Source organism: Ptychodera flava, chromosome 20, assembly GCF_041260155.1.
Source record: "Ptychodera flava strain L36383 chromosome 20, AS_Pfla_20210202, whole genome shotgun sequence".
Taxonomy (NCBI): Eukaryota; Metazoa; Hemichordata; class Enteropneusta; family Ptychoderidae; genus Ptychodera; species Ptychodera flava.
In genome coordinates, this window is record NC_091947.1 from 15021023 (window position 1) to 15033541 (window position 12519).

The 12519-nt window shown below is 40.3% G+C and overlaps 1 protein-coding gene across 1 annotated transcript; it reads right to left on the bottom strand.

The window, feature by feature from the left end:
* Positions 1-8565, bottom strand: LOC139120129 (uncharacterized). The gene is made up of 10 exons (XM_070684231.1): positions 8537-8565; positions 8000-8109; positions 7508-7618; positions 5519-6073; positions 4932-4976; positions 4200-4748; positions 3579-3617; positions 1399-1950; positions 1042-1109; positions 1-377 (listed from the first exon to the last, which is right to left on the bottom strand). The coding sequence occupies exons 2-9, from the start codon at positions 8061-8063 to the stop codon at positions 1087-1089; spliced, it is 1938 nt and encodes a 645-aa protein (XP_070540332.1). The 5' UTR covers positions 8064-8109; positions 8537-8565; the 3' UTR covers positions 1-377; positions 1042-1086.
* Between the last annotated feature and the right edge of the window lie 3954 nt (positions 8566-12519).

A 12519-nucleotide genomic window follows, 5' to 3' on the forward strand; every position in this document is an offset into this window, starting at 1 on the left:
TGATTTTGAAAGATTCTCACCGGAAATTTATTAGAATTGTAAAAAACGTTTGATACATTGATTTTTAACACATATACGGCGATTACACTAAGTAAATCATTAGTGGGACAATGAAACACTAACTAAACGAAAGTAAACGCCACTGTTTTTCATTCTGTAATTTCAGGTATGGCACAAAACAGGTATAAATCGCGTTTCCACAGATTAAGAGCACTAGCATTCATCAATTCATCTAGTTTGAAGCGATGGAGGTCGACCTTGACATCGAAAAGGAAAAGGATTTATTCGTCATTTATTTTAATCTTCAATCACTAAATCATCTGGCGAGTAAAAAGTCGTGTTCCTCATTCTAATGTCTCTGGAAAATCGTCCTCGACCTGCAGAAAGTGAAGAATGTCGAAATTAACTAACTGTTCTGGAAGCGATAGCCGATGATAAACGACTCAGATAGCATAGATTGAAAAAGTGACGTAAATAGGGTACTTGAGAGCAAAAGAATAGTTGCGACAGCAAGTATAACAATCAGATCATGCATCTTTGCATCTTATTTTTAACATCGGTTTTAGTTATCAAGAACGAATAAATGTAGAGTTTACCACAAAAATTATTTTCCTATTTTAACAGTGACTAACGGACTGAACACAACTGCGGTTGTCTATGTTGAAAAGCGTAAAAGGGGTTTCAAGTGTTTTTGAAGATTATTATAATTACTTCGGTCCTTTCCTCGGACTGCCATGTGTTCTGTTAATTTTAGGTACTTGCAACAAGGAACTGAATGCCTCAGGAATTGTGGATAGTTAAAACGCAAAGGCAGATTTACGAAACTCGTGAGGTTTTACCTCAACTCCTTCCAACCCCCATGATGAAAAGTTGGAAGTGCGAAAAGCCGAAATTACATCGTGTGTAGGTATAAACACATACTTATAACATTTTGACATACATAACTGGATAAATATCTTCATCTGCAATATTTATGTCATGACCTGAAATTATGACCTGAAAACAACGCGTCCCCATCCATCCTACAGGTGTCAGACTTACCGTCGTAAACCATGCTAGGAAAATCAATAGTCTGTAGTCACGTGGTTAGGCGGACGGATCACGAACACCTGAAATTGACAGAAATATTTAAAACATTGTGAGGATTCAATCTTAAGGGAAGATGATCTTTTTGACGTTTACATTCATTTCAACAAACATTCTACACGTACACGCTAATTGAAATCTACCTACTTCGGAATGTGAGGGGCTTAGATTGAACATTACCAAAACAAATTTGATTGGAATCTGATTACGCATGCGTTCCGTGGAATGGGAATCCCTACCCTATTTTTTCGATTGACTTATGCATTTTCGTTTATCTTTCTATGAAATTACGGGTAAAATTGTATCACTTACATGTGTAGTGGACTTCCAGATACTTGTATGTTCCAACACAAGGATCACCGAAGACTGAGTTGCTGGCTCGGATTGAGCATTCTGCTTGGCCTTCACACTGATTCTTCACCAAGTCGAAACTGGTCTCAGCCCTGCATTCAGTGGTCCTAATAGATCGGTGAGGGCACGTCTCATCCCCAGTAGTACGACCATAATTCGCTCTGACGACGTGAACGTGGCCATGCCCACATTGTAAGGTCAGCTGGTCATGTTCGCAGACCAATGTGTCGCGCACGATGGCGTACACATGGTTTGCCCACGGTCCGCCTTTGCCGTCGTCGGCGCACTTGTCGCTGGGGCCATACTGATCGTAACTGTCGAGGGCATCGCTGCTCGAAGCACACCATCCGCCATTCTGGACAGCAAAAACACTGTAACCTCGACTAGCTGCTGCATTGGCACACTTGTTGATTGCGTCATATCGCTGTCTATAATAACCGTCAAGTCGGCCATCGTGTCCTTCAAGAGTGGGAATGGCGCGTTCTCTGGTATCCAGGAAACAGCCTATTGACTCTGGAAAGTGGACACATATGTTGCAATTAAAATCGACCTTCTTTGACTCACATAAGACTTCAACATGTGTTTAGGCAATTGTTTCAGCTTACCGGACAAGAAATAATATTCAAACGTATTCTGCGGGAGATATTGCTAATAGTTGCACACTTGTATCTCCGATACCCGACTCGTAAAAGATGTAATTAATTCAGGGCAGACGGAAATTGAAGTTGAATCTACCGTCTGAACACATGTAGCATACCGGGTATTGTTATCGTTTCTAGGAATCAAGGATCGAGGAATTCCTACATATTAAATGTGAAGCCCTAAAGTTGTTATTATAAATATTATTTTTAATAATGTTAACGATCAAATATTTAAAATGCTGATATATCTGAAGAAGTCATGTTCTCATAAATGTCCCGCGATTACAGGTGTGTATGTAAGCCTTTAATTTTTGAAACTAGCCATGGAAGGGTGGTACAGAAGCTGTGAGTTTTCAGTCATATTTACCGTTATGTTGCGTAAACTAAGCAAACGAAATCCGTTCGCTCAGACCAGAACCCCCTCTTCTCTCAGTAAAGGAGCGTTCAAAAGTACGAAGTGTTGATGTGAGACAGACTTACAATATGACACTTTGGTTACAGCTGTTCGATAATATCCACATGTAAGCACACTTATACAATGTGAATTTGACACGGTGAAAACAAAACATTTTACCGCAAGGAAAATGCCAAAGGGTCAATACAATGTTTTCCCCTTTCTTTATTTTGTGTTGTTCTCAAAATTAATGACTGTACATCATGCATTTTGTTGGGCGATAAATAAAAATATACCATTGCAAGCTAGTTGCACCTAAAAGTAATGTTATCGTTTTGCTTGTTTCGATTACACTAAACCTTCTGGTTTTTTTCGCTTTCGTTAATACGTTATTATGATATTTGATGAAGCTTAACACTCTACAATCCAGACGAACGTAATAAATGTTTGAAGTTCAGCGACAGCCAGGGAGTCTCTAAAGTTGCTGAACGCCCTTGGATTAGTGCATCAAGATTAGCGCAGACAGATATACATTCCATTTTGAAAACATAAGTACAAGGAATGGCATACAGTACAAACAGACGGCTACATAACATTGTTTTCGTCAAGGTCATGTTTAAGGTAGTACGCGCCTTGAAAATGAAAACCTTAAATTTTTTCACAAACTTTCTTCGGGGCCGCAACTTTCAACAATTCTCTTTCAAGATCAAGATCAAAAATAAAGGGTGATGCCAAAAAATGTTCGTGTAGAGAAACATCGTAATACCTAGTAACATTTATATCGGCATTTGAAATTCAGATGAGCTGCCATACGTGTGTTAAATCTATGAGGAAATATCATCTATTCGAAAGTTGAAAACTGAATATACCCAAGGAGTTGCTACATAAGAGGTAGGTCAGAACGTCTCGTCACAATCCAGTGTCCGAATATCCGTCCCAGAGGCGCGAAATACCTTTATCTGCAGCTTACTATTGCAGGTCACAGAACAGAACTTAGAACAGAACTTGTAGGAAATATGATGATGTGAAAACATAAAAGCAAATAAATTTTCCCTCTTCTGCTGTGTACCATGGAAATCAAAACCCTTCTCAGATGGCATACTCACCATACTCCAGTAGTGGATCTTCCTCATGAACACCAGCGCCTGAAATGAATCAACTTATTTATTTAAGCTTGCAAAAAGTTTTGCTTTTTCTGTAATGACCTTCTCCTTCAGCCACCTCTGATTGTTGATAAATTGATATCTCACATGTCAACGATCACATTGCACCACCGTGTCATGATGGTTAGTACCAAGAGACACAAACATGCAACATGAAGTGTGCATTCTCTCTGTCTGTCTGTCTGTCTGTCTGTTTCTCTGTCTCTGTCTCTCTGTCTCTCTGTCTCTCTCTCTCTATGACCATGTATGGCTATATATGGCTGTATATGGATATATGGACATACTTATATATATATATATATATATATATATATAATATATATATATATATATATATATATATATATATATATATATATATATATATATATACCGTACTCTCTGTACCCAAGTTCAGAGGTTGCCATAAAGCCATTATGGTGATAACCGGGAGGGCACATTGTATATATATATATATATATATATATATATATATATATATATATATATATATATATATATATATATATATATATATATATATATATATATATACAAAGCTTGGCCAGATGGTAATATACTCACAATAATATTTCACTTGTAAATATTTGAATGTTCCGACGCATGGATCACCGAAGACGCTGTTACTTGCTCGGACACTGCACGATTTCTTGTCCTCACACTCCTCCTTAACCACGTCTATGCTGACCTCGGCACCGCATTCCTGGTCACTGATTGCTGGGTGCGGACAGGTCTCACCGTCAGTCCTACCGTAGTTAGCGGACATCACCTGTATTGTGCCGTCAGTGCACTGAAGAGTGAGCGTCTGGTGTTCGCAGACTAGCTTGTTGTCTGTAATAGCGTACACCTGGTTGGCCCAGGGACCACCTTCTCCGTCGTCCCGACAAGCGGTCGACGGCCCGTACGTGTAGTACCGTTCGCCGGCGTCTTGACTGGAGGCGCACCAACCACCATTCTGTACGGCGAATACGCCGAATCCCCTGCTCGCTGCTGCAGTCGCACACTTTTCCAAGGCATTATCCCGTTGTCGATAGTTGCCATCAAGCCTATGATCGGAGCCTTCCAGTGTGGGGATTGCGCGAATCCGTGTGTCATGAAAGCAGCCAATCGACTCTGTCAAGGGGACCAACAAATTTTAATCATCCTGAAACTTAAAGTCTCAATGATCGTTGTCACCTAACAACAAAAACTTCGAGGCAAATTCACAAACTCTGCTGACTCCAATGTGTAAGATTTATGTCGGACCACTCGTTCTTTTGTATGGTGGAAATATATATGAATAACACGTGAACTCACCATATTCGACATCTGCGAGGCTATAGTTTAGCGGAGCCTTACCACCTGTCGAAACAAACAAACCAACCAACCTATCGGTACAATTCTTAAACTGGAACTGAAAACTTAGAACACCTTATTTCCGATTAAAATCTACAATAAGGCGTAAAAACTTCTAGATGACAACTCGTCTGATTTTTGTGCTGTGTAATGAGTACATCGTTAGAAGCCTAAATGCACAGATTAGAAATACAGTTGCATATGTTCGTCGTATCGTTTCTTTGTTGCCAAGTGATTCTTGCATTTTATTTGACGTTGTGCCTAGTATCCGCCAACATGCCAGTTGTAGACACTATTCGAATCAGAAATGACAAACGCTGGCTTTCTCCAAGGACACACAACTTGCGACCTAAAAATTTGACACGAAAGCATTGTCCCCTTTTTTAAAAATTTTGACCGATGACGACATGAACTTGAACTTCGATAAACAAAAACAAACAAAGACAGTATAAGTCCTATAGGTAGGGGCACTTCGTTTGTGAACTTTTCCTTGTGGGTTACCCATCTGACTACGAACTGAGAAACTGAGAAGCTCTCTGTAAACTTACAGTAGAAGGTGACTTCGAGGTACTTGAAAGTGCCAACACACGGGTCACAGAAGACGCTGTTTTCGGCCTCCACCATGCAAGATTCTTCGCCATCGCACAGTCCTTTCACTACCATCAAACTACTCTCGGCAGCACATTCGGTCGTTTTGATAGATGGGTGTAAGCAGGTCTCGGCATCTGATCTGCCATAGTTTGCCGACAGAATTTGGATCTGTCCCGCGCTGCATGACAGGGAAAGTCGTTGGTGCTCGCAGACCAGGTGTTCTTCGACGAAAGCGTAGACCTCATTAGCCCACGGACCGCCTTCCCCGTCATTCTCGCACGAGGACGATGGTCCATATTTGTCGTAGGTGGTAGGCGCATCCGCACTAGAAGCACACCATCCTCCGTGCTGTACGGCGAACATCGAAAACCCGCGGCTGTGCGCTACTTCAGCGCACTTGCGTATGGCATCGCTTCTGCTCCTGTAGGGGCCATCGAGACGTTCATCACTGCCTTCGAGTGTTGGGATAGCTCGGTCACGAGTGTCTCTGTAGCAACCAACGCTCGTATATTCTGCAATTTCAAACCAAGTGGATCGCTTGAATTACATTTATGAAAAGAAGAAGGGAGCAGAAACTGTTCTCTTTCATCTATGCATTCAAAATCCCGTTATTGTGTCGTGATCGCAAGTAACTAACAAGAGATCGCAGATATAAGGAACACTATTTTTCTAACACGTAAGGTCCCTATCTGTGACTTTTCACGACATTTTTTCATGATGTCATTTTCAAACTAATGTCAGTATCACGAGTGTCTGCTTGGTACAACAAACAGTCATACCAAGCAATTCTCAGTTTTGCGGCCAATGTGCAAATGATATCTATTGGTTCTTGCACACGGGAATATAGCCGCCAACGCGTGGCTTCTCATGGCATTCTTTGGAGACATTGTTAAAACTCACACAAACACTGTGCGATGTAAACAGATCATTCTATATTCACTATAACCAACATTGCCGTAAAATATTTCGTTTTAGGTAACTACTGTGTAATAAAAAAGTAGGAGGGTACTGTTGGAATGGCAGGTAGAATTTGCATTTGCCCGATATTTTCATTTGACTCATGGAGCAATGGACATGCCAACAATTATACGAAGCGGGTGCTGGTAAACAGATGTAGTTTATGTGTGTGTTTAGTTGGTGAGAGTATCAAATAATATGTCTTGTGAAAGAAAATATATGTAAAGCCACTGATACTAGACCTTCAAGTAAGCGGAGAATATTGAGTAAATATCATCATATATAAATTTTCTTACGTACTGCAACTTAAAGTGATATGATATCAGTAATAAGAGAATAGTTGCTCTTTTATGGGCAGTCTCATGATGCCTGGCTTATTCGGTAAACCCAACCCTTGACTTAGCTTACACGTTCCATTATACATAGGGTAATTGTTTCAGTGAGGTATTTTCCTCAGCTGTGCATCTTATCTCTTGGTTCAAAGTGTTAAGTTAAACATTTTGAGCTTGGAGTCATAGTTTAGTTTTTTTTTGTTTTTTGAAGTTTTCTTGTCAGAAAAAAATATACACTTTTGATATTTCTCATGACGAATCTTCTTTCTATAAACTTGTAAAATGCCATCGCACGTTATTAAAGTTAGGGACCATCATCGTCCAGGCAAACGGATTTTCATCCCGCTTTACAGCCTTTGTAAATGCTGAGAAAGATTTCTGCATGAAGGGAAGACGATAGCTTGGCAAATAGCCAACGTTCATAAATGTGTCATCATATCTATCACGTGTTGCTGTTCAAGTTTCGTCGTCGGATATGGTTAACAGTGACAGAGCTAATTCTTTCTATGCTGATGGAACACAGACTCAAGTGAGTTGCTGCGAATCACATTCTCTATGGAAAGGAACTCGGGAAGACGAACTGAAAGGCTGTACTAGGGAAGTGAGATGATTTCCACGTTTATTTGTACATGGGAGAGTAAACTTTCATATACTTACGTAGAGTGGTGGAAATGGTGTTATCAGAGATACCTCGCAAACCAAAATCGTCGTCTTCAACCACAAGATCATTATTCTGCAATTCTGTGTAATTCTTGGGTTCGGGTTCCACTGGAAAATACAGAGTGATAACTTGAAGTTGGTTTTCACTTTGGAAATTATGTAATAATTGTGAAAAACGATCATCGGCAATGTGCTTCACTACGAATAGCTAAAGTAAATGAAGAACTACGTTAAAATGGCATAAATGGAACAATTTATTTGCCTCGTTACGGTCAGTGGCAGATCGATCTCAGTTCTTAATTTGAAGTGTTCAGGGCGAACATCTCAGTCTACATTAAAGATTCGATATGAAATCTTTGATTCCGTAACATTCGTTCCTTTTCAAACGGTGAAATTCAGCATGACATCTGGATTGGTTTAGCGGTGTTACAATGACGTGTACGCCTGCAGAAAAACTATGAATAAAATTATGTGTACACACGCACTCACCTAGTTTTGCGGCGTGAGACAAAGTTCCCACGGCCAACAGTACTAACAGGCAAAACACAGCCATCTCTTCTTCAAAGGATATTGAGATGTGTATCCAAGACAGAAAGTTACTGCATTCATATAAAATAGAAAATAGAAAAATCACCAAAATTGATAGAAGTGAAGACAGGGCATGGCGAATCTCCGAAGAATAAATGATTCAAAAGCACGTATAGGCCTCCTTTTGTGATCCTGGGATCATCCGCTTTTAAGTCAGTTGATTACGCCACTACCTCCTGATTGCAATGTCGCACTGAAAATTACGGCCTGGAGAGACAAAAACTTCATGCATCTTAAGGTAGTATATACGCCTTGAAACTTTCCCCAAGAAAACTCTAAACCATTCTCTTGGTTGTCGTTGACCTGAAAAGAGTAAAAACTTGAGAGTCCAAATATCTGTCCCCGGATGCATTCTACCTCAAAGAGGCAGGTGCACTCAAAGTTTGAAAAAAAAACGAAGTAGAGAACTAAAATTTTGTACCAATTTCCCAAAGTTACCGATCAGTTTTGACGGCTTGTCCTGTATAGAGAAATCGTAGATGATAGAATATCTTTTTATATGCGCATACGATACGTAAATAATAGGGTCAGTCAATTCTGAGCAGGTACTGTCATGGGCTATGGAGCAGGGATGTGCTACTGATGAAACGGGAATCGTACGCCTGTGAACCTATGTTTCCAACCCTCTTCCCCTGCATAAATATGAAAACACTGCCAACGCCTTATCCATTTGTACATCTGTCATCTGACCGACAAATCCCCCCCCCCCTTAAGGCCAATAGGATTGTAAATGACTCTGTCGTTCTGCACATCTCCCGGCATCCATAGTTCTGATGGAGTGTCCTGTTATTTCCACATGCAATGGCGTGTAGGTCATTGTGACATCTACTATGGATCCGGTATCTATCCTGTTAGATAACAGGAACCAAACATGAGCAAAACCGGGTGTCGAGATCACAGTCGACCACTTTTACTAAGATTGCTGTAGGGAGTTTTTTACCTTTCAAAACTTGTCTTTGTGTTTCAGTATGTGTCCAGGCACCTGATCTGTGTTTATCCGTCTGGCAGCATGAGCTTAAACTTTAAAAATTATGTTGTCGTTTTTTTTTTTCCTGACAACCCCATATAGCCTAAACTTCATGTGAAAGCATTCGCAGCAACTTTCATTATTGCGATTGTTGAAAAGTAACGTGTGAAATTGCAAAGTGGGAGTTTTCTATTGGTTATAACCAAACTAGCAGAAACGTTTTAAATAATATGCTCATTCTATTTTATGGAGGCAACACGTACCTATTTTGTTTTTTGTTTGGTTGTTTGGTTTTTTGCTTTTTTTTCATTTTTGACATTTGTGTAATTACGGACTGAGGAAAGAGAGAGACGGAAGTTCGTGTTGTTTCTCGCTCTTGCCTGTGTATTATTCATTTACACATGTATCATCATGATGTTTGCGATCTGGTCAGAGTTCCTGCTGCTTGCGATTTATATGCGTACATCATCCGGTCAGCACGACTAGGTTAGGTCGGCGTAGCATGGTCAACCTAACCAACCAGCCAAGAATTGTTTCATAGGAAAGGTCCTTGCCCGACTGAACACCCTTGGTCAGCCAAGTTGTATGGGTGCGACGGCAGTGTAAAACACCACATGTGTCAACGCAGGAAGTAATAAGTATTTGTCGTAATTACGATGTAGTCAAACTTTGAGACTATTTACTATACAAAGGCCATACAGCGTAATTGGAATGGTAAATCTCACAATTACCTAGCAACATTGCTTTAGGCCACCAGGCGTGCTCAGGGATCTTTGTGTAGGTGTGCGGTGACGTTGCCTTGACGTTTTACCTGACACAAGTGTGGAGGGGGAAAATATACGTCTCGTGGTGGGGATGGGAGTGATCTACATCGCTGGGGCATTAGTGCAATTTACGTTTGTAGTGTGTCATCGGCCAAAAGGAACATCGGCTTTCGCACAGTGTTTCGAAAGATTTGGGAAATGCACCAGGGCTGCCGTCAAAAGATCCATGTCGTCACGGTCAGAAGAATTTAGTTGAGTTTATGCGGTGGTGAACAGTAGAGTTCCTATCCGAAGAAAACGACGTTACTTTTAGTGTCTTTTTAGATTATTTGGAGTGAAATATCTGCGAATAACAGTTAACTTTCAAACAGGTTGTTCGGGGTGAGATCCTCTGCAAAAATTGAGGGAAACCCTTTTCCTGTAATTTGAACTCTCAATGTGCTCGTTAACATATAATACGCTGACACATGTCTGGTTGCGTTTAATTTCCGGACCGAAAGTCAGGAAAGGACAGCTTTCACTCGGAACAACGCCAAATGCTTCTAGTTTGGACAGCTGAAGTTTCCCCTCTGGTAAACATTTGTATGTTGTATGGAACTAAATTTGATGTGGTCAAAAAAGTTAAGCTGCCAGTAGAGGGGGAGAGGCATAATATTTAATTTTTCCGATAGCCTTATCTGTATAATCTTAATTGTAATATCTTTGCACACTCGTTATTCTGAATCTTAAAACTAGACTTGGGAGCTATTGAACCAGACATTGCAAAGAAAATGATTTTCTTACAGGACCCTAAAACATGGTATGGATGTCAAGGCCAATATTGTTTCTTGACCAAAATGACAAAATTAGCAAAACGCGACACAAGGAGCTATTTCTTTATCCATTAAAATTGATAAAAACTGGGTGAAACTCATAAAACCCGTCTTGCACCCGGATTAAACTGTCAGCAGGCTAAGGAAAAAATGAACTTCAACAACACCGATAGCTAAACCCCGCATTTCCTTGTATATGGTCTATACGGTCTGGTTTTACAGTGTACCATGTATTGATTGGCAGATCTGAGATTAAGATGGCGAGAATATACAAAGTGAATTGTCATAGAGATAGCTCGGCCCTAGGTAAGATACATTTAAAAGGTACAATTAAAATATTTTAAGTAATTCGCTAAAAGATATGCAATCGACACTAGAATAATATGCACGGTAGCCTTAGAAACATTCGTTCTGGCGGCGATGTTCTGAAATCTCTGAAAAAGATTGAGTATCTCTGAATTCCGTACCGTTTAGAGTTACATGAATCAGTTCGTGATATCACAGTGGCGCCATCAAATGCCCTGTCCTAGAGTGCAGAGTTCTCAGAGGATTTTTCAAGCGAAGAAATGTATAGACGGGCAAAGGCTCAACGGAAGGACTGAGATGTCTCCCATCGCATGTTTAACAATTTTGAAGGGAAAAATGGGTGAATGTCACCCACAAAGCAGGAAAAATGAGACTGAAGTTGTTGTAAACTACCCTTTGATGAAAATACGAAACACATTTGCATGAAGTTAGTCAATATAACAAAAATTCATGAAGGTTACCCACCTCGCACACTGGCATAAGCTTATCAAGACATGCCATTCTCACATTCCTGGCCGCTGGGAGTGCGGGATCGACAGTGTGGGATAAATCGATCCCACACTCTCAGAAACCGTCCCACACTCTGCAGTAAATATTACACGAGCTCTGATTGGATGATAAACAGTCTGTTTTGTTCCACGCGCAAAATGTTATCCAATGGCACGACGAGTAACAGACGGACCAGAACTACAAAGTAAGCAGGTCAAAGTACAGTGGCAGACGACAGAGTTGTCACGAGTTTTGATAATATTGTACGTGTCCAATAGAATTTAACGCATTTTGTGGTCATGTGAGAAAAAGAATCTCACACACCAGGACCTGGGATCAGATTTCTCACACTCGTTGGGGATATTTTGTCTCACACTCGCCTGCGGCTCGTGTGAGACAAAATATCCCCAACTCGTGTGAGAAATCTGATCCCAGGTCCTTGGGGGTGTGAGATTCTATTATTCTCACCGTTTCATCATATGACATTGTGTTGAGGATTTCGTCCCCGAGTCAGTTTGAACCATTAACCATTTTGTTTGACGGCAAACAATTGACATTTTTTTTGGCAGTTACAACTTTCATAAGAAATATACGACTACATCATAAGCTTACAATAGAGGAAAGATGGAGGGGGGGGGGGTTAAGGGACTAAAAGAGACTGAATGTGTTTCGAGGTCTTCTCATCTCGTGTAGTGTGCTTATGCTTCCACTATTCATATGGCTAATTTTCCAAAAGTAAGGACTCTTTTAAAGTCCTAACTCGGGCTACTTAAAACATAGACAATAAGGAAGCACCCGGGGGAAGCAGATAGATTTATTGTATTTCTAGGCCTCCGGCCCCTATACAAAGGAGTTACGTACATTCCAGATGAAATAATTACAAATGAACAAATATTTATGGAAAGAAAATAATATTAGCTGAGAAAACGCCAATATGCAAGGAACAAAACAAGATTAATTTACATAACATATCAATTCTTTACGTAAGCCGGGGGAAGCACCTCTTGATAGACGTTGAAGGCGATCTATTCTCATAAATTTCAATCCTCGATAAATCTGAAACTCAATATGAAGCTGATCTGA